The sequence below is a fragment of the Perna viridis genome, chromosome 2, assembly GCF_037379345.1.
Source record: "Perna viridis isolate PV_CMFRI_1.1 ecotype Kerala chromosome 2, ASM3737934v1, whole genome shotgun sequence".
Classification (NCBI taxonomy): Eukaryota; Metazoa; Mollusca; class Bivalvia; order Mytilida; family Mytilidae; genus Perna; species Perna viridis.
Genome location: NC_142446.1, coordinates 42,992,937 through 43,015,505, shown reverse-complemented (window position 1 = coordinate 43,015,505; position 22,569 = coordinate 42,992,937). Strand labels below are relative to the sequence as shown.

At 32.5% G+C, this 22,569-nt stretch overlaps 1 protein-coding gene across 1 annotated transcript in view; it reads right to left on the bottom strand.

The window, feature by feature from the left end:
- The window catches only part of LOC148625192 (gephyrin-like), a 62,434-nt gene that overhangs the window by 15,637 nt on the left and 24,228 nt on the right, over positions 1–22,569 (bottom strand). The window contains exons 10-12 of the mRNA XM_088568570.1: positions 15,281–15,373; positions 9,463–9,518; positions 1,404–1,582 (exon numbers count right to left, since the gene is read on the bottom strand). Coding sequence (XP_088424696.1) covers positions 1,404–1,582; positions 9,463–9,518; positions 15,281–15,373 — 328 coding nt within the window. The remainder of the gene's footprint in view (positions 1–1,403; positions 1,583–9,462; positions 9,519–15,280; positions 15,374–22,569) is intronic.

Genomic DNA, 22,569 nt, shown 5'->3' with positions numbered 1-22,569 from the left:
TAAACGATGAAAGTAAGTTATAACACACAGTCAGTTTATATTCATTCAGACGAGAGTCTCAGGTAACTGTTCATGATACAAGAAACCAAAAAAAATTATCAGTGTTCGACAGATTACATTTAATTAAAAATTACAAAATTTTAAAAGTGGTAATATTATATAACCCTCTACTTCCCGCTAGTTTCTAGTTATCAACGATAGGATTAGACATAGACTTTAATGAAATAGTAATAAAGGGAACCAAGATTCTAACAAAAATCAAAAGAATGTATTCCAACGGCAAAGACCAGATCTGGAAAACAGAAACCTAAAATAAAGAACGTAAAATAACCAATATAATACATACAAAGAAACAAAAGTAAATGAGCAATTTACTCCGCAAAAAACTGGGCGCATGGACCAGGTGCACCGGTAGGGTATGCGAAACATCCGCCGAGTTGATCATAAAAAGTCAAGTCCAGGGAAGACAAAACAGAAAAGGAAAACTAAGACACGTAGAACAATTCAGTTTTTCGTGGTGAAAATGGATACACCGTAACTATCTACGAGTCCAAGATGACGACCATAAAACTTCTGTATTGATTACTTCAATCTTGTAACAACATAACCCTGTTCCGTGTAAAAAATGAAAGATTAATTGTTTAAAGTTTTATATTTTAATGCAGGTAAAGGAGCATTGGTATATATTTCCTTTACCTTTAGTTCACCACCGATTTCTGAGCTGTTCGTTTTTCTGTCTTATATTGTTTTGTTCTTGAGTGTTGTACATTTTATTCTTTGTGTTGTATTTTGGTGTTCGTACCGTATGATATCATTATATTGAGTTCGTCTTCTAAACATACGCCATATCGCACTTTTTGATACGACTCATCAAATGCTCAAAAAGATAGCATCATGCAGAGAGGTCACATAAACAGAGTGAAACTAATGTCCAGGTCTTTATATGCGACTAACCATAATCTAATTGTCTCGTCATATTTTTAAATATTTAATTTTGATTTTCAGGTTATAAAACAAGCCCGTATGTTGAAATATTACTGAATTCGATATTAAGTTTTTCAGTACAGGTGTTCGTCTACTGTTAAGTATTCTTATCACTTTCTAATATTACTCTAAATAGTGTGCATTATTACTATACTATAATATAAAATTTCTCTCCAGTATAAGATAGCTAGGCATTTCGTGTCTCACCAAAAACAAAACTTTGGAGAACATATTCGATATGATACGCACGGGTGTCTACAGTTTACTCATGTTACACGTGATCCATGTCTGTAGGTGTTGTCATTTGAGATGGCTAATACATGACCTTTATAGTCTCTACAAAATTTCAACCATAAAGGTGATGTAATCTATAACATCAAAAACACCTTAGAATTGCCTCATGTTAACCAACGCCATACCTAATATCCTGGCCGGCTTTCGGTACCGTCATCAGCTCTATCTCTACTTCCGTCCTTCCATCGTCCGCATCCCGTAAAAGACGGGTGTCTTCCACCTGTATAACAGCATCAGCACCAATGGGAAGTGGAGCGCCTGTGTTGATCCTTATACAATATCCAGACTGCACAGTGTCATCTGGCTGAAATTAAAAAAGAATGGATGTTTCAACTTTCCATACAAATAATCATTATTATACACGAGAACAATTAAATAACTATAGATTCTAGGAGACCCAAAACGCTCACCTGAATATATTCGATTGTACAAAAGGTTTAATTCTTAAGATAAAGTTACAGACAAGATAATGGCAAATAGAGAAATCCATAATCTTTTGTAAATAAAAGTCGGATGATTATTTTTTTTTTATATTTTGTGTGATTTCCAAGAAACACCAAAAATCATTATTCATAAACCAAATTAAGCTATTCAAGGACAATTACTTCATAGACAGCAATAACAAGACTTCCACCCTTGGAAGAGGTTTGTAAATATCAATGCTTTTGGTATTTGTTTTTCTTGTATGATTTTCAGACATCAGCCAAAATCAGCAAATCTTAAAACAGGTCGGTGTCATAATAGGAATAGAAGGTTGGGCTAGATACAGGAAACCAAAAACAGCAACAGTTCATATGGACCTTTGATCATCACAAGTTTTAATTACATAGTTAAATACAGGTAGTAGAAATGGGAACGCAGATTTGTTGTTAGAATGTTCACGTGTCAACATATCTTGCCTCATTTTCAGATCAAAATACAAGCGAACAAGCCAACACAGAAGTAAAAGCAAAATGGTGTTAATAGTCTCTACCCACGTGGTAACAAAATTGTACAAAACCACCAATCGTTCAAGACAATTAATATAATACCTAAAATAACTGAAAGAAGACATTACACCCAGAAACCAATCGGTTGACATCGTACAGATATAAATTACGGTTAGAACACATATTATTTGATTCATTTCGTTCTCTTCTGAAAAGGAACAATTTCTTTTTATATTTAGTAAAAAGAGATTTTAAAGAGAAATACAAATAAAAAACCAAAAACTTATTGATATGAATTACGTATCGGTATTACATATATTTTGAATTTCACATTATTATCTAACGGGCAACAGCTTTCTATTTATTGAAAAAAGAAGAAATCCATACCCACACAAAATATCAAAAATATGCACTGTTTTGTAACAGCGCCAGTATACGATTGCTCTTAATTTGAAAAGTAGGCTAATGTATCCTTGGTCATGGCTATAACGGGAAATTATCAAGTGTCTTAATTTCTGTTTCTATTACCTTATTTGCATTCTGAATAATTCTTACTACTTATAATCCTGCTAAGGACATTATGGTACTATGAAACAAATTGAATAACCCATATGTGGGATTGAAGAAATTAAACATGTATAAATTTGATTCTAAAAAGTTCCATGAAAATCACCATCAAATGTAGGAGCGGGACGATATATTTGCATAATTGCAGAATTTTCAGGTCGATAAAAACGGCAGCTAAATAAGCATCATTTACCAACAATGCAGCATTGAAAGTTTATATCATGCAAATCTAATTTCCCTTTGTGAACTCATCACCCAAGGCATCATGTAATATTGAATTTTTTTTTCAATAGTGACGGATGAATACATTTACATTATATCAATGGAGTAATTAAAGCACAAGCCTTCATCTCATTTTTTATAAATTATAAAATATTTAATAAAATAACATTAAACAGAGAGAATAGAGTGCGATTTATTGTCTCTATCAGCATCATATATCTCTATCCATCATTGTCAAAAATTCTAAATTAATTTCATTATATCATGCAGTTAACCGTTGGTGTGATAAGCTATTAACAAATTTATGGATATTCAAAAATGTATATCAAGTGTCAAGTTGAAACCTGTTTCATCTCAAGTTATTAATGAAACTAGAGGCTCAAAAAAGGCTAAAGCACTCACCTGGAGACCTAAACTCGGAATCATTTTTAATCGTCAAGGGTTGTATACAGAAAATGTTTCAAAAGAATCATTTCATAAACTAATAGATTATTCCATACAATTATCGAACTGCGGAAACGATCAGTTTGATATTTCTCACATAGCCCGTCATACAAAAATTAAAGGCTAGCATAAAGAAAATGCAGTTCGGTTGAAAACCTCTATCTTTAATGTAAACCTGTCAAACCATGCCCTATTAACTAAGTAAATAAAGTATCATGCTTTGTTACCATGTTTGACCAAAAAAAAAAATGATGATAAGAAGCATATATTGATGTATGATATAAGTTCAACTGAGTATATATGGCACTGTAAAATTTTGGAAATGCCTTCAAAGTGTTTAAGAACTTCTGGAAAAACTTGGGCATGTGTGCTCCTATGTGCTACAAACTTTTGTCATTACCAACTTAGAATAACATGTTTCATAATGAAACCAAAAATCATTAGAATCCAAGCAACTAGTGAAAATAATCACAAAAAGGGCAACCTAAAAATATTACAATACTGCCATTCAATTCAGAATATCATGTTTATCTCATGAGTGGCTTTCATCTTCATTATGTATATATAGTTGAGGACAAAATGTCAAAAAAGCATTTTGACCCCTTTATTCTATTTTTAGTAACGATGGCCACGTTTTCGACCGATGAAAACTTATAAACGATTAGTTTCTGCAGTAAAAATAATTATGCCAACTTTCATTAAATTTTGTCGCATGGTTTTAGAGAAGGTTTTTCAATGTTGTACAGGTGAAAAACGACAAAAAAAGTATGTTTCAGGGGCAATAACTCCTACATCATTTTGAAAATTTCGGATTATATCCGTCTTCTGGCAAACAATAAACTTCATCAGAATTCTGCTAAAATCAACGGTCTTTTAATTATTTGAAAAAAAAAATATTTTGACCCCTATGTTCTATTTTTCGTAACAACGGTCATGTTTTTCAACGTTTCAAAAAAAATTAAACGATCCGTTTGTGCAAAACTCCATAAAAACAAACTTACTAGGTTTCATTTGATTCTGGAAAGTAGTTTTAGAGAAGATTTTTGAAATAATTACATGAAAATAGTCAAAAACGTCTAAAAGGGGCAACATCTCAAACAGCAGTTGAAAGATTTTCATAAAAATCAGAACACATGTAGCTCTTATCATGCTGAACATTTCTACTCAGTCAGAATTTGGCTAAACGTAACGGTTTTGAAGATATATGCGATAAACTGCTGTATGACCCCTTTTTTCAGTAACGGCGGTCAGGTTTTTCGACGGATCGAAAATCGAAGAATAAACTTAGTGCAAGATACCCTGAAGAACAATCATGCCAAGTGTCATCCAAATCCATTCTGTAGTTTCAGAGAAGAACAAGGACGACGGACGCCAAGTGATGGCAATAGCACACACGGCCTACGGCCAAGTGAGCTATACAATACAGAGTAATAATTGTGTGGTGCTCAAACGTCTTAAATATGTTTAAAAGCAGAAAAAAAAACACGAAAAAAAACAGCAATCTACTGATTTTTGTCTTAAATTCAAGCACGAGTCTAGGACCCATTTATAGCGCATAAAATCGTGATGTTCATTTGATAGAGTTGTTCTTCTCTTCATTAAATGAAAGTACGGTATAAAATTGATTTTCATTTCAACAAATGATGCCCTTCAATTTTCTACTTTATACAACAGAATAAAAACCGTTTATAATAACACTTCAGTTGGCCATTATGCAGCCATAAAAAAGTGCTGGCCATTATGCGGCCATAGAAAAGTGCTGGCCATGACTTTTGATGTTGTTTTGATTCATTTGAGATCTTTACGATTATGTTAACTACTATTTTTTAAAGCATATTATGATTTTTTTAATGGTAAAAATCTGATAAAAATGAAATAAGAAACAAATGATATCTCATCTCAAGCATTTGATAGAGAATATATCGGTGTTGCTTTATAAATATATCAAAATTATTATTACAATTTGCTTATGCGTGCATCAACTTTTATTCAAACCAAAATTGATTTTCATACATGTTAATGACGACACAAAAAGTAAATGCAAAGTTAAAGCACCAGCTCCGATGAACTTTTTCCTTCAGGTGAGCTCTACAAATCAAAATATTTGTTATAAAGGAAATCAAGACAGTAATTGCAACAGACAACTTTCACATTCCGATTCGCCATTTACGCCGAATCTGGTTTACGGTTTTCAACTAGACAAAGAGAGGATATCTGATTCGAAGATTACAAGAACAGTCATAGTTATGTGGAAATACGTCTCCGAACTTAAAAAAAACCGGAAATGTTTCTATCATATATGTATCGTTTAAAAATTCCTGACAGTACTCGAATCAAGTTTCTGTTCCCTTGGTTTCCATTGCAATATCACCCGATATTACGCATGTTGACCCAGTTGACCCCGGTAAGAACTTTCCAGTATGGAAGTGAATGTGAAAGTCATCTATACCAAGAGAAAAAGTTAAATAAAAAATCATATGATTTCGAGCAAATAGCAAATTACATAAACAAAGTGAGTTGTACCGAATTCATTTAAATCTTCCATTTTTTTTTCTGCAGCACCAAAAGTCCTTTATGCAATAAATATATATTTTTTTAATTGTATGTAGCTCATGTTCGTTTTTCTATGTGGGCAGTCTCGTTTTATCACTTAACACTTTAAATATTTTTATTAGACTGTTGTTGCTGAGGCATATGCCTATTTCCTTAAAACTGCCTCTTTCTCTTGAAATAAAATTGTAAATATTGTTCTCGTTGTCTTCATTTAACTACAACTAAACAAACAATCTATAATATCACTTGAACTGTCTGGTTGCAATTTGTTGTTCAATTCTGTTCAAATTGTGTTATAGTGCTTTACGAAAATACTCCTTTCAAAGTCTAGATTCGAAATGTTTATTTTTGACAGTTTTCCGAAAAGTATTTAATTTGTCTCGACTGTTACTAATACTTGCTCAAAATAAAAATCTTAATCCCACGTATTTAAATCTTATTAGAAAAGTATTGCCGATAGGAAACACTAAAATTCTTAAAGGAGAAATATGTTTTAAAATCCAAACAAATCACCAATAAATATAAAAAAAATATTTTTAAACTTCATTGACTCGTATATTTGGTCAAAGATGAGACTGTACTTTCAATTATTCCTGAAAAAAAAACCTTATAGGAAAAGATGACCAATCTTAGTAAGAAACGGGGGAAAAAATAATCGTATTTCGTTGTGTAAATCAATCGCATTGATCTTTCTTTACGCTTTGTATATCATGCTGTAACAAATAAGAGCACAACATGACTACACGAAATATTAAGTAAACTATAAATAAAATCTTCTGCTTCGATGAAAGGAAACACAAACAGTCAGTACAAATTTCCGGGGGTAAAGTTGGCCTACCATTGAAAGAATGACCATTATCCAAATAGATAAAAAAAAAAAAGCTTCGCGGGGCACAGCATGATACGACCGCAGTGGTCAAACCCTGAACAAGTTTTGACACAATATTAGTTTTTGACACACTTGAGCATAGGGACTTACAATTTATTATGGACACAGCAACTGGTTTAGACACTATGTTGCTCAAAAATTTAAAGTTCAAATAAACATTTACAAAATCAGACCAAAAAATAAAAAAGTCTTTTTTTTGGGGGGGGGTGGCCCCTTTGACCCCTTATACTCAAAAACATAAGTTATATATTAAATCTGATTAGGAATCCAATAAAAAATCGAAATCTGACCAAAAATTAACAAGAGGCTCCCATGAGCCTAAATCGCTCAATTGGTTAAGTTTTTGTCTTTCAAGGGCAAATAAAGCTCTTACAAGGAGTTGTCCGACAATTTTGACTCAGAGACTTACGTAGGAATTATCATAAGGATCATTTCATCAATTGAGAGCTTCATTCATTCTATCATAGTTTTCCAGATATTGGCTGAAAACTGCAAAAAAACATAATTTTTCGCCTTTCAAGGGCATTAACTCTAACAAGGAATCGTCCAACAACTTTGATTTCCGCACACTTTTGTAGGCCTTATCATAACGATTAGTTCTGCAATAGATGTTCCTTTATATCTGTCATATTTTTCAAGATATTGGCTGAAAAAAGTAAACACTAATACATTTTTCACCTTTCAAGAGCAAGAACTCTAACAAGGAGTTGTCTGTCAACTTTGACTCAAGCAGACTTTTGTAGGCCTTATGATGAGGATCATTTCGGCAACTGAAAGAATTCGGCTGAACCGAACGGTTATGGAGATATATGCGAAAAACATCTGTCTGACCCCTATATTCTATTGTAGCAACAGTGGTCATGTTTTTCGACGAATAAACAACCCCACATCAGCGCTGTTCAGAACACACATAGGAACATCCATACCAAGTTGGTTCTGATTGGTCTTGTAGTTTCAAAGGAGAAGATTTGTTAAGAAATAACATTAGAAAATAAGGAAATAAACGTCGTAAAGGGGCAATAACTCCAACATGGCTTCAAGGATTAAAACAAACGAAAATTTGACCAGAGACAGATCTCATTGTGTTTAACACTTACCCTATCACAATTTGGATAAACCAAAAGGTATTGGAGATATATGCAAAAACACTTCTGTCTGACCCCTATGTTTTATTTTTAGTAACGGCGGTCATGTTTTTGCCGGATCGAAAATCCACACACACTAGTTCTATGCAGAACACCCTAAGGAATATTCTTACTAAATTTTGTTCCAAATGGTCAAGTAGTGGCAGAGGAAAAGAGTTTTGAAAAATTGTTAACGACGACGATAACGACGGACGACGACGGACACCAAGTAATGGCAATAGCTCACATGGCCTTCGGCCAGGTTAGCTAAAAATTCGACTTTTCGGGGTGTGGTCCCTTTGACCCCTTATAACTCAAAAGCCTAAGAGATATCTGAAATATAATTGAAAAATGCAGGCAGGAATTTTCATAAGTAATCCAATAAAAATAATTTTAAAATCGGACGCAAAAATATAAAAGTTGATTTTTCTTCGATGAAACCCATTTGACATCCTTATAACTTTAAAACGATCAAAAGGCCGCCAAATCTGCTGATATATTTGTTTTCCAGAACCGTCCTTTGGTAGTTAGTAAGATCATTTCAAAATTTCATAAGAATTGGTCTAATACAACTAAAGTTATCGCACGAAAGCCAAGTGATTACGGATGACAACGACAGTGCCATACAAATATACGACCGCTTATACAAAAATGTCATCTAACCACAATAGTCCTTGTATAGCGCAAACAACTTCGGTACACACTTGCTTAACAAATGGTTTTGAATAACAAAAATATCAGTATATATTGAAATAAATGGAATATGGAATTGACGGTATCTATCCTAAATTTGTTAACAAAATTGTAGATGTTCCCATAAAGTGTCATGCATAACATGTTTAACGGAAAGCAAAGCAATGGATACCAGAATTAGCGAATGAACCGCACCTTACATATAAACTTTTCAACTTGAGTGAAAAAAAACACCTTGGTTATACTGAAAATCTAGTTCTTCGTTTTTGTTTTTATAATAAACGTTCTTATATCTTCCCTTGGATATAATAAGCAATTTATGAAACACTTTTATCGCAAAAAAAAAAACTGGTTTAAACATTTTAAGTTTGCATGTCGTATTAATAGTGCTAAATCAAAAATGAAAGGCGCAGGTTTACCTTTTAATACCACAAAAACAGAAATAGCTTGACTTTCATCAACTACTCTCATTAACGTTTCAGAGAAAATTAACGTTTAGAACGACATGCATACAGACAAACAGTGCATATGTATTACTTTAAATAACCCTCATGAAAACTTAAGAGGAATGCCTACTGGTATCTAATTATCAAAAAATCAAAATCGGTACATCTGATGTGCAAAAAATTACCCCTAGATTTGTTTGTTTTGAATAGCAATTACAACAACAGAGTTTAATATTATTGCATTGGCACAGTAAGTGTTTTCAATGATATTTTAACGATGGTTTGCACCTGGCTGTGTAAAGGAAGGGAACACTTACCACAGATCCAGCTGTAGAATCGCCTATAACTAATCTTTTCCCATCACCATCAGATGCTGTGAAAATCAAAACCACATTTGTTAATTTCAAGCGTTTACAGGGAGTTGGAATTTGTACTGAAACTTTCTATTGAGAAAGTTTTTTCCACCATTCTAATAAGACTGGATATCTTCATCGAGTTATCTACATCGAGTTTGTATATATAGTGAAAAGTAACGGGTAAACATTGAAAGATCTGTTAACATTTGTGTAAGTAGGTGTGTATGACAATATTTTTCTGAAAAGGAAAAAGCTTTCGATGTCTCCAAACCTATAATTTTGGTTAAAAGACAATATTGCACATGTAGGCGTGAAAGGAAATTTACATTGGTTGCGGAGACAATGTAAAATATAAAAAAATCTATCGGCGTCACAAAGATGTACTTAATTCACGATCTCAACACAATGAATTTCTGTAAACCTTTAAATAAACGTTTTGTTCGAAATGTTGAATATATTTCTAGTGACATTTCCTTATTTCTAGATCATATTAAACCCAATAGTCATAACTAATATTTATTCAAAACATATTGCATCATAATTAAAACTTTTGAAACAACACAGAACGCCACATTACAGCAGCTGTTAGACTGAAAGATTACAACTTCACTTAACCTTGAAACTTTGCTTGTGTGTTCTAAGTTCTTTTGACGGTTCCATTTTTTGAGAATAAGAAAACCTTACTTGGTTTAGTACATCATATGATTGATTGGTTGTCTAACGTAACTATGTCTTACATAGACGTTTTAACTTTCTTGTTATTTCCTTAAGCGTAAGGTGGCATACTTGTTAAGTATTGAAATAATGACACAGTCAACTTAAATTGTAGTGTTTGTCTTACAATTACCTTATATATCTTTCGACTGGTTATTTGAGAAAAATTAAAGCTATAGGGTATACAACACTAGTTATTTATCATTTGTCTTTCGTTTTGATTTCTTACAACATATTGACTTCTATGCACTGTGCCAATAGTTACCACTATTATAATCCTTGTTCATGACTTCGTCTCCTTTCGTCTTAGTCCAAGGACCAGATAACTAAATACTCCACAACTATAGGGAATTTTGCAGACCTATGCATCTACCCTGGACGTGACATGGCGGTTTTTTTTTCTCGAAAGGCTCGGGACGCCTATTACCTACCCTAAAGTTAAAAGGGTTGCTCATTTGCTTTCTTTTTTTGTACGTATAATTTTTGTTATTTCGTGTTTTAGTTGTGTTTGTCTATTTCCCCTGTCTTGTCTTTTGTCTCCGTATTATATTCTTATGATTTCTGTTCGAATCCTGGTTCCCTAGATCTCCATTTAAATTTTTTACAAGGCACGATTATGATAGTCAAATAATAACTCAACCAAAAATGACAGTGTATCAAAATTTAACCAACCAGAGCCATTGAAATCAAAGATTAAAGGAAAGACACGGGTTTTTGAGGAAAATCCTAATTCAGTTTCAGGCAAAGCGTTGCGTAACATACCATATCATATCGCCTAAGATTTTACGGTATCATCAAGATAAACATGATAACTTGAGCGTTTCTAGCTTTTCATGCTTCGTATGGACAAAGGAAAAGCGTATTTTATAAAGTGTATGTCAAAAACTGCCAATAAAATGGAGTAAATACAAATAAAAATCACAAGTTTCTACATGATAACAACTTCATTTAGCATGGAAACGGAAAAAAATCAAGTAAGGTGGTATATTTTATGACGGATCACTTTTGCTACTTAGCTAAAAATTTGTTTTAACTAAATATCTTTAACAACACTACAAGAAAAAGAATATTCTGATCCTGGTCTGGGATTCATAATTGAGATTTTTCAAACTCCTTGACTTCTTCCTCAAATGTGTCTAGCGATCTGACTGGTCAAAATTCCGATGAGGAAGAATATAAAGAAACTTCAATATGAAATCGAACATACAATTAAAATAGGTTAATTTTGTATGACAAATCAAATTAAAGTTGACGTTTAAATTTACCTTCTAAAATATAACGAGAATGGATATGGTGAATATGTAAAAAAAAAAACTACCGGGATAAATCAAAGTGCTGTCAGCACTGGAGGTTTTTGCAAATTGTAGCATGAATAAAATTTCGAAGATTACATGATGTAAAATAAAACTTTCATATTTAATATCAAGAACTTTTTTTCCCTAATATGTATAAACTGAATGTCAATCCATACTTCTGATACAACTTCTCACACAAATACAAATTTTATTCCATTTCACCTTTTTCCTAATTTTATTAAACTGTCCAAAAGTTAATTTGCTTTAACATCAAAAAACTATAGTAGCAGATTATTTATCATACTCAAATAACACCAATATTTCAGCTTAAGTAAATATTTTCCTTGATGAATATAAGATTTCCAAAAACTTGACACCTTTATCAATTTGAATTTTCCCGCCAATTTTACTTGGTTAAAATCACTGCTCTTCACTTCCTGTTTATTAATGGTAAACTATTAATGAAAGGCTGGAGAATTTGACTGACAAGTGTGTCAAATGGGACATCCTTAACGCATTTTATACTTCTTGAAACAATACTGAAAGAACTAAATTTCCCAAATGCAAATATACTACTAAATATCTTTTGAAGGCCAAAATGGAGTCCCTCAAATCTTCAGTTGATATGAAGACTAGATCTTAATTCTATTTGCAGAAATAAAAGAATGTTATTGAGCTGAACAATTACAAGAAACATATTTACTGGTTACAAAAGAGGTATTGAATGACATAAAAGAAATTACATTAGGACTATGTTTTTGTGTAGTGTTCAGAAATATTACAGAAGTTCTAGTGATAGACCGGCGACATGACGTATTTTTATTATGAAGGATAAAAAAAAACAAAAATTGCAACTTGCTCAAAACAACATCAAACATAGGTGCATCGTAATACTTGTCCCGTATACTCTAACAGCATAAAAGTAAACTGAAAGTGAAAACGAAACAGTACATACAGAGGCCAGAAATTATTCCTGACTTGGGATGGCGCAAATTAAAAGCAATACATATCTAACTGCATTAATTTTCTAAACAAAAAAATAAATTCATCATTTATATTTTCAATAAGGTATTTCAAAAACTGTATTCCCTGTGCTGTCTTGTACAGAAATAATATTTTGTGGACAGAAGTAAAAATGAAGGGTAATAACAAAATTACCGAACTGATAAAACCTAGGCAATAGTCAAAGTGAAAGTCAGTATAACAAAATGAACGGACAGAAGCCTTTGAAGCCTTATTTTGAACCTACCAGAAAGCAAGATATAATGGTTTTGTACTAAAATTTTATTTGACATTTTTAGTAACCTTCAAAGTATTAATTGGCTTAGTGACTTGTCATACTTCCTCCTCAGCATCTATATTATGACTTATATCATTTGTGTGTACCCATAATTTTACTTTTTAAAATGAGAGTATTATGCAACTCATTTAAAAACTTAAAATAAACTATAATGGCTTGTAGAACAAAACTTCAATTAACAAACTGACATTTACAATGAAAATGTAAATTAATTTTGAAAATATGAAATCATCAGGGATCAAAAATGAAATTAATTTCCTTCTTAGCCATTTCCTATAACCACAATTATACGTAGAGTATTATAACAAAGATTGAAGTTTTTTTCCTTTGCATATTTAGACAATTATATAGTCATTATTTCGAAATAAAAATATTAAATGAGCCGTAAATACAAAAAAATGTTAGACAAGTATAAATCAGAATCAGTTCTGATTGTAACAATCGTCATATTAAAGACTAATTTAATCTATCGAATGATACTCTATAATCAGGACTGTGGGAGTATGAAAAGTAACGACATGTAATCAAGTTAAGTATGCGTAGGTAAGCTTCAATGTCACAATTTTGTCACAGTCAATCCTTGAAAGGTGACAGAACGTGATGGAAAAGAGTATAAACAATACCGGCCGTAATTAACACCAACATAGATTTTTCTTCTATATAAATTTTGCTGTAAGGTTTACAAAAGTACTAATAATATCATACACCGAACAAAATGAGTGTTAAGCAAGTCCCAGTTTTTTTTTTTTTTTTTTTTTCATAAGGTGCTTAAATTCTCGCTCTATTTTCAAATACAATTCGAGAAAAAAAACAGAAACCTTTGTTGTAAGCTACAGCCTTAACATGAACAACTTAAGGTAACATGAGAGGAGAACAATCGTGATTCGAAATCAACGACGTGTCTATAAGAATGTATACACAGTATACTTATAACACTAGACAACAGTTAAAGTGTCCTCTGGTTTTGATGACACGAAGGTTATCAACGATTTGCTGTCATGTTGCTTGTACTAATAATAGATAAAAAATCATGTAATGAACAAAAATCCCTTCAGTTTGTTCGTTAAACAGCCGACGTCAATGAAAGCCCCTCAATTCTCAGGTATTGCCACATTGTCTCTGTGTATAGCTTAATCAACAGTTCTCTCTAATTATAAAAACAAATGTAAAGGTTTATTGAAAGGAATGTTAAACCAGTCAAAATCCTTGATGTTTTTGTTTGTTGTTTTTGGAAGGACTTTGTTTGTTATTGAATCTTTCATCTTTGTAGAAGATATACGGATGATAATATGCTACCTATTGAGATTTCAAAGTCGATGAATCAATCCGTCGTCTAATACATATATTGATAAAGTCAATTAATTACACTTTCTTTCTTATAACCGTACAAAGTTTTTGCTCTTCCCTTAAAACATCAATAGACTCGTCGTTTATTACTCTACTTGGCTTAATCAACAAAATATTAAACTGCCAATAAAGCTTTGTATCTTCTTAAAAATAACTAAACGATTCACCTTTGAGTCTCAAAGGAGAAATTATTTGCTTGCCTCTGGCATATTCTACATACTTTTCAAGCTGGTTACCTCATAAATAGGGCATAATGAGAGTATTTGTACAGCCTACCTGCATATTAAAATGGTAGTTTTGGGAGGTAAATTACAGAACTAAGGAATCAATAAACGAAAAATATACTTTTCTTATGTCTTTTATGTTCACATCAATCAGGAAAGAACATTTGATACATGTTGTTTGGCATGAAATTTCCGCATGAACTTAACGGACTGGGGAGGAGAGTATTACATATTTTTTTAACAAAGGTCATACGAGAAGGTAGTTAAAAACACAAATGCAAACTATGAAAAAAAGGAGAATAGCATTAACTCAATAATAAACTTGGGTCATACGAGAGAGTAGTTAAAATCTCAAATGCAAAAAATGAAAAAAAAAAAAAAAAGAGAATAGCATTTACTCAGTAATAAAAGCCTTTCCTTGAAAATTCCTACATATGCTAGGTTTAACACATATTGATCGGTGATAAAATACACCAAACAAAACAGAAATAACAGTGAACAAACTTCCGCTCCCATTCCAGTAACCTTATGGTCAAAATGTAAAGATAAGCATATCAAATTTTGAATTAAAAAAAAATCATCTGATTATCATTTCCAGCTAAGAACTAGGTTATAGTTTTTAAATACATTTCTTTTAATATTATTTTTCGTCATCTTCCTTACGTATAGAAATAAATACTTTTTTTCACCTTTAAATTCAATATCACAGTGTGAACAACAAACTGATTTCTATAGTCCAGAGGTTGGGTATCGTGGCTTACTTGCTTATTTGAGTCATGTTATAAGAACGATAAATGTAGTATGGAAACGAGACAAAATGATATTAAATATTTTAGCATTCGCCATTTTTATTTGCTTGGCGAGTAACACTCACACCTCTGCTATAAAATATCGATTACCTATAACTGCATAACCGTCCTTTATAGATGCTGGAAACGGAGGCAGAGGGTCGTGTGCAATCACATCCTGAGCTAAATATCGACCTAGGGACTCTGAAATGAAAAATAAATTAAAGTACATGAAAATGCACTAGAACGGCCATTTAAAGCCAATTTTCAAGCCGCCCTCTCGGTGGAAGAAAAAGGCTAGTGAGTCTACACGACAGTAAATAAATGCGTAAGAACAAAACCTCACAATAGCCAATTATCTTCAACAAAAATACCAAAGAATCTGAGTATTTCTTTGACAAAGGAGTAACTTTCTATTCCGAACCTCTTTACGTATCGACAACTTATACATTGTATCTTTACTTGTAGATCTTTCAGAAACTTGACGGAGCAACATGGTCATTTTCTTTTAGCTATGTAACTAATTTATTTGAAGACAAAATTCGACATTCAATCGTTCAAGCCTTGCTTGGTTGCCGATCAACTTCTTTGCAATCTTCGGCATGAAGACAATATCTCTCAGAAGCAAACACTTTTCCTTCAAACGTACCTGACGTGTTTTCTCTCAGTATTAAATTGTAACATTGACTGTTGTTCTTAATTCTTGATAACTGATTTGTAGTTATTATTCGACCGGTAGTTTAATTTGATTTTACTCTAAATGCACAGAGTCAGGCCAGAAAGTAGTAAGACGTCAGCCATCGTAATACATGCCAAGTAGAAATGGATCAGTTGATTGCATTCAGTCATTTGGTTTTTAAATTACCGATATTTTACCAATTAATTGGCACCCGGAGGTTTTTTTTATTATATTTTAGTTATCAAAATTGCTTTTGATAACCACAATATACTAATAAAACGTAAATGCCAGATAGAACCCTTGCATACTTGTATATTGTGCAAATTCCCTGAATATATAAGATGTTTTATTAGGACATTGTACTAAAAAAATGTGCATATTTAAAAATCCTATTCTTAAAAATAATCATTTTACATCAAAATAGAAAAAGCTTGATCTTTAAATGGAAATAGTATCACACATTGCAAGATGGTACAAAATTATTGCGTGATATGAAAAAAAAATGTTTCAGATATTAGTTTAATGACAGCAAAATATTGATTATAATAACTTTGAAAATATAAATTATTTAAACAAGTAATTCAGAAGGCTGAAAATAGTCAAAAGCAATGTTGTCGGTAGCACTGACGGTCGCAGCTTTATTCACAATAAGTGTCGTTGTTGACAGGCGAAAATCATGTTCAGGAAAGCTTGGTAAATATGTCATACTCTGATATCTCAGTAAAATTACCATTTACATAATAGCGATAAATTCTCATACATGAAAATCACAAATATATATACAAAACGTACAACACAAAAAAAAACACTGCTACTTGCAAATGAACAGTAATAAAAAAAAATTACCGAACTGCTCAACTCGTAAAGCAAAATGTAAAAATCAAAAAGAAAACACGTATGTAAAAACCTTGGAAACAACCACAATGGTTCTGACATTTGTCCTGGTTTGTAAATAATCGTTTCTCTTTCCAAATTTAATATTTCAGATAAAGGTACTTCTACTGCAGATCGAGACTTGACAGATGACCTCCTGAATTTGTTTGTACATTTTTGACATATCTCCTATAATTCTGTACTACAAATATCAAAGTTGTTAGTACATTTTAGTCTGTCGTGTAATTATCAACAGATACTGAATACATTTATTTATATTCTTCTTATCGTCATTGTGTCTTTCACTTATAGCCACCCTTCAAATTCAAAGATTTACTTCTTTATAAGTAAAAAGTTTAATTAATTATTTATTTTTTTAAAACAACTATCAAGAAAGAGTAACACAATATTGCACAAATATGAAGTTCAACCATTATATAATATACATTTTATATTGGACCAAAAAATTTAAAAAGTCGTTTACTTAATGTAGCCCCTTTGACTCCTTTTAACTTTTAAGTTTTCTTTATATGCATATAAAAAAATCCAATAAAAGGCACTATCGGAATCGGACCATAACAAATGTTTTATGGGATTTGGCTTCTTTGAAACAAATAATAAAATTCAAAATCGGACCAGAATTAAAAAGCAGATTTCTTCGGGCGCGGCCCCTTTGACCCGTTTTACCTCACAAACTGTAAGAGATATCTGAATCTGATTAAAGAATAGTGGCGGGGATTTCGTAAGGAATTCAATATAAAAAAATCAAAATCGGACCAAAAATTAAAAAGTCGATTTTTAGGGTGTGGCCCCTTTGACCTCTATAACTCGAGAACCGTCAGAGATATCTGAAATCTGATTTAAAAACGCAGGCAGGTATTTAATAAGGAATCAAATAACCAAACAACAGTCGAAATCGAACCTTAAATAAAAAATGTTGATTTATTAGGGTGTGGCCCAATTCTCTACCACTTTAACTTCAAAACGGTTAAAGATATGCCTACTCTGTAAACTTGTAAAACATTATTTTAAAAGGAGCCATTGACATCTGAATTATAAAAATCCGTATCAAACAACAAACTTTCCTATCAAGTATAATGATAACACCCATTCTCCTCCTTTTAGTCCCTTATTTCAATAGGGGTGGGGTAAAAAAAAACTCCATAACCTATAGGACTCTCTGCCATGCTCCTAGGAATGGTGTGTTTAAATTTCAAATTTAAAATTAGAAAAAAAAATAACTCAAGTTGTCGAGAATAAACTACAGTTAACGGATGTCAACAACAACGATGACAGGAGGATACTATTATACGACCGAAAAACAAATTGTCGAAATAAATCAAGTTTTTCTGTATTTTGGGACTGAGAGAGCAAGGTTATGAGAAAAGTCATACAAACAACAACTGGAAAGTTTATTTTATATTATACCTCTGTAGAGGGTGGAGTAATTTTGCAGCTATTGTCCAATTCCATCCCTTTAAAGTAATATTCCATATACTATGTACATAATTAATCAGAACATTTAATTAAAGTTGCTCTTAATCATACAAAGAAGTATCAGAAATGTACGAACACTAAACTTTCATATTTTTTTTTTCGAAGATGGCAGTCTAGATGAAAAATGCAAAAAAGAAAATGTTGTTGCATTTACTGCTTATAACACAGAACCTAAAAAAACTGAAGGCATAAAAAAAAAATCAAGTTTAAAAAGGTTTGGACCAACACCGGGAATAGGTTTAACGTCAAAACAGGAACGTTTACGGCTCCAGTCGATGGTCACTACCAGTTTGCAGCCACCGTCTTCTCCAGTTATTCAAAGTACTTTCATGCTCATACATGGAAAACAACAACAAAATTATCGGTATACACCCTGGACCGGGGAATGCTACTGGAACTTCAGTCATTATATTGGAACTAAAGAAGGGTGACGAAGTGAATATCCGTCATGTTCGATATAAAGATGGCCCAATAAAAGATGACCCCAACGGCCATTGGTGTTCATTTTCGGAGTATCTAATAATATAACACTATTAACAGTTTCAAATTACACTACTTATGTATCTATTCTGAAAAATCTTGTGATATCAAAATAGAATGTTTCCATGAGATCAGCGTTTAAATAATGAAATATTCAAAATTGACATTGATCATATATAATCAGTTGAAAGAAATTCCAATTCTTAAAAAAACAACAGATAGGAAGGGTGTCTATGGAATTCGCTGTGTATGTGTAATCTACTAGACCCAGCTCTAAACTTGATCTAAAAAAATATTACACCCTTCCTGTCTGTACACAAGTTCTGCTAAAAAGGTCCAAATACAAAGAGATGACAATAGGTATGCAACACATGTTGTTACACCTTTGATAAATATGTACAAAATATTTAAGATTTAGCAGTTTAAAAAATTACTAGATCGATGGCGGTGACACAATTGTAAAAAAATATCACTGAGATTAAACTTTTGAGAAGTTTAAGAAACATGCTAGATATTTTCAAGTCAAAAGAAAAATGCTAAATTCAAAATTATTACCAAAAACATTTATTATCAGGACACCAGCCGCATGTTTACAGGGTACATAGAAACCGAAAGTATATCCAAGATGGACTACTAAAGCCTTGCTTACAAAATAAAATTTGTCATTTTAATGCATGAAGCATCTTGTAGAGGTACCAGTATCGTATTGCATATCCCTGAGCAGGTGTACGTCAAAACATGGATGCTATAAAAATATAGTGTATTTTCTTTTTGCCTCTCTACAAACTAATATTTTGTCAAAAGATATGAACAATGACTTATAAAATAGAGCAAACATCACACTGTAAGATGAAGAACTTTTTTAAAAGAAAATCTAACATGATATCATAAAAATGTTCCACTGAAAAGGTTGGTTTGGTGAGTGCAAAACGAAAGTGAAAGTAGGGAAAATGGCTATTTATAGTTCGAGACTACTTTTCTGTCCGATCTTCGTGGACTCACCCTATTTTCTTTGCGGGAAATTATTTTTTCACATGTCTTTAGAAATGCTACATATGTGAAAGTTTTATTGAATCAATTTACATATTTTTTAAAAATTCCTAAAAATATGCACTTCACTATAGAAGTCTATGGGAAAATTAATACGATACTGAGACCTAGAGATGATCACACAAGCTGATCCAATAAGATTAGAAAGGTATTGTACAATTTGAATACTTCATTAGAGGCTGAAATTATGAAAGTTGAAATCTGATTGGCTGATTAAAAAGGTCAAATGAACAGAAAGTAGAATGGAGTGCTTTAAATCATACACACAGTGACTGAAAAAAATAGCTAGTAGGTCTAATTTTAATTAGACTTTATACACACATGGTTCAATTAATTTCCCCCAAATTCAAAATAAATGTACTGCAAGGAATATATATTTTTTCATCGATCAATCATTACAACTTTTTCCCAGAGGTCGTGGCCGTATAAATGCAACCAACTCTATATAGTGAAGCTATATGTTCATGTGTCGTATATGCACCATCAACTTATATTAATATTTAAAAAAATAAAATATCTAACTCCACACAAACGACTCATAAAATATTACAAGAAAATATTTTTCAACATTGATTGATATAGGAATTGAAGAAGGGAGACAAAGTATATGTCCGCCATGATAATAATACTGATGGTGAAATAGTAGACACTAAATTGAACTGTTGTTCATTTTCAGGATATTTAATAGCGTAATAAACAGCCAATTTATGACAAGGGTCATTCATTGTGTTTATCTTAAACAAAACTGCTATGCATGGCTGTCGCAAAAGAAAAGATGAAATGAAGAAGTCGCACATTAATTCTTATATTTTTTTTAGAATCAATATCGCAGTGCAATATGACCTATTACATACTTAGACTAACAAACATGCAAACTTGAACAAAATCCGTACAGTGGTCTACGATTAGTTGCATCCACAAAGTTTTCCATTAGTGTTGCAAGTACAAATTCAACAAAGTCCCATAACCCCTTTCGCGTTGCAGCGGGAACAAAAATCTTTAATAAGATAGCACAAAAAATGTTATAGCAAAAAAAATCATGTTCGAGTAATATCTCAATAGGCCATATATTTTCCCAATTTAATATAACCCAATAAATTAAAATATGGCATGTATATGAATCACCTTTTTGGTCAGCCTGTCTCTCCGTGCATCTGGCCGTTTGTTGGTCCACATACATGTATCTTAAAAGGATATTTTTTTCTAAATCCAATAATGACTTTCGGTGAAATAAATAGTGCGGTCATTATAACGGTTTAATAGCCAGGCAACCCAATAAATAATTTGGGGAATAGTGTTTCGATTTTTGTGTAAAAAAAAACTCACTTTTCACTACTTTCATGCTGGAATTTTTAATTGACAACATATTTGTCTAGTGTGGTGGACGTGTTTTTCAACAAACGGTCGGCATTCCAATGGGAACAAATTGTGCTCCTTTCCTTGCTGACCTATTCCTTCACTCTTATGAGGCTGACTTTATAGCTGATCTGATCAGAAAGAAAGAATATTGTTTGGCTAGATCCTTCAATCTCAGTTTCCGCTATATAGATGACGTATTATCTTTAAACAATCCTAATTTCGGGGATTTGATACATCGCATCTACCCAAAAGAACGTGAGATAAAGGATACTACAGACACTGTGAAGTCGGCCTCATATCTTGACCTACACTTAGAAATCGATGGTAAAGGAAAACTATTGACCAAATTTTACGACAAACGTGATGACTTTTCATTCAGAATTGTCAACTTTCCTTTCATCTGTGGCAACATCCCTTCGGCTCCTGCATATGGAGTGTTCATATCGCAACTCATACGTTATGCCAGAGCTTGCCGAAACTATGCAGACTTTTTGTATCGCACTAGAAATTTAACAAATAGGCTTCTGGAACAGAGTTATGTTGCTACAAGATTGAAGTCATCACTACAGAAGTTTTATGGCCGTTATCATGAACTCGTGGATCGTTATGGTGTATCCATCAGCACCATGAAAACTGATTTATTCAACGGGTCATAGTTTTCCTTCCCTCGTTTGTCTACCGCGGACTTGACTTTTTATGAGCAACTCGGCGGGTGTGTCTAGAAAAGCAGAGGACGCTTACCCTACCGGTGCACCTGGTCCATGCTCCCAGTTTTTGGTGGAGTTCGAGTTGCTCATTTACTTTTGTTACTTTGTATGTATGATTTTAGTTACTTTATGTTCTTTGTTGTGTATGTCTGTTTTCCATGTCTGGTCTTTGTCCCTGGATTACATTCTTTTGATTACCGCTATAACCTTGGTTCCCTTGATTACTCTTTCACAAATAATAAATAGAAAACTTAAATAGGAGTATCCAGAGGGCATTTCTATGGCCTTAATAACTGATTGTCTCATAAAACAAAATTTTAAAAGCTATAGTTCACCTTGCATAATCAAGGGCGGATCCTGAAATTAAAGGAGTATTCCAGGCAAGCATAAGCTCACTTTTTTGCGAAAGTTTGCACAAAACTATCAAATTTTCCCACCAAAAGAGGGATTGCAACGCCTGGAACACCTCTCCACCCAGGGTCTGCAATCATTAATCATTACAAAACAGTATCAAAGTATTCATAGTTGAAATTTATATAAAACTAAAAGCCGTAAAGTGCCTGAATCGCTCACCTGGCTTGATAAGAAACATTCCACTTTTTGTAAAAGCGGCAATATCTTTTCTTGGATAAAAATTCCTAATGACCTAAGGAACAATCATATCAACTTTCATTTAATTCTATCCAGTGGTTTCTGTAGAATTTTTTTCATAGCTCATAACATTTAGAATACATCGTAAAAGGGCAGTAACTTCA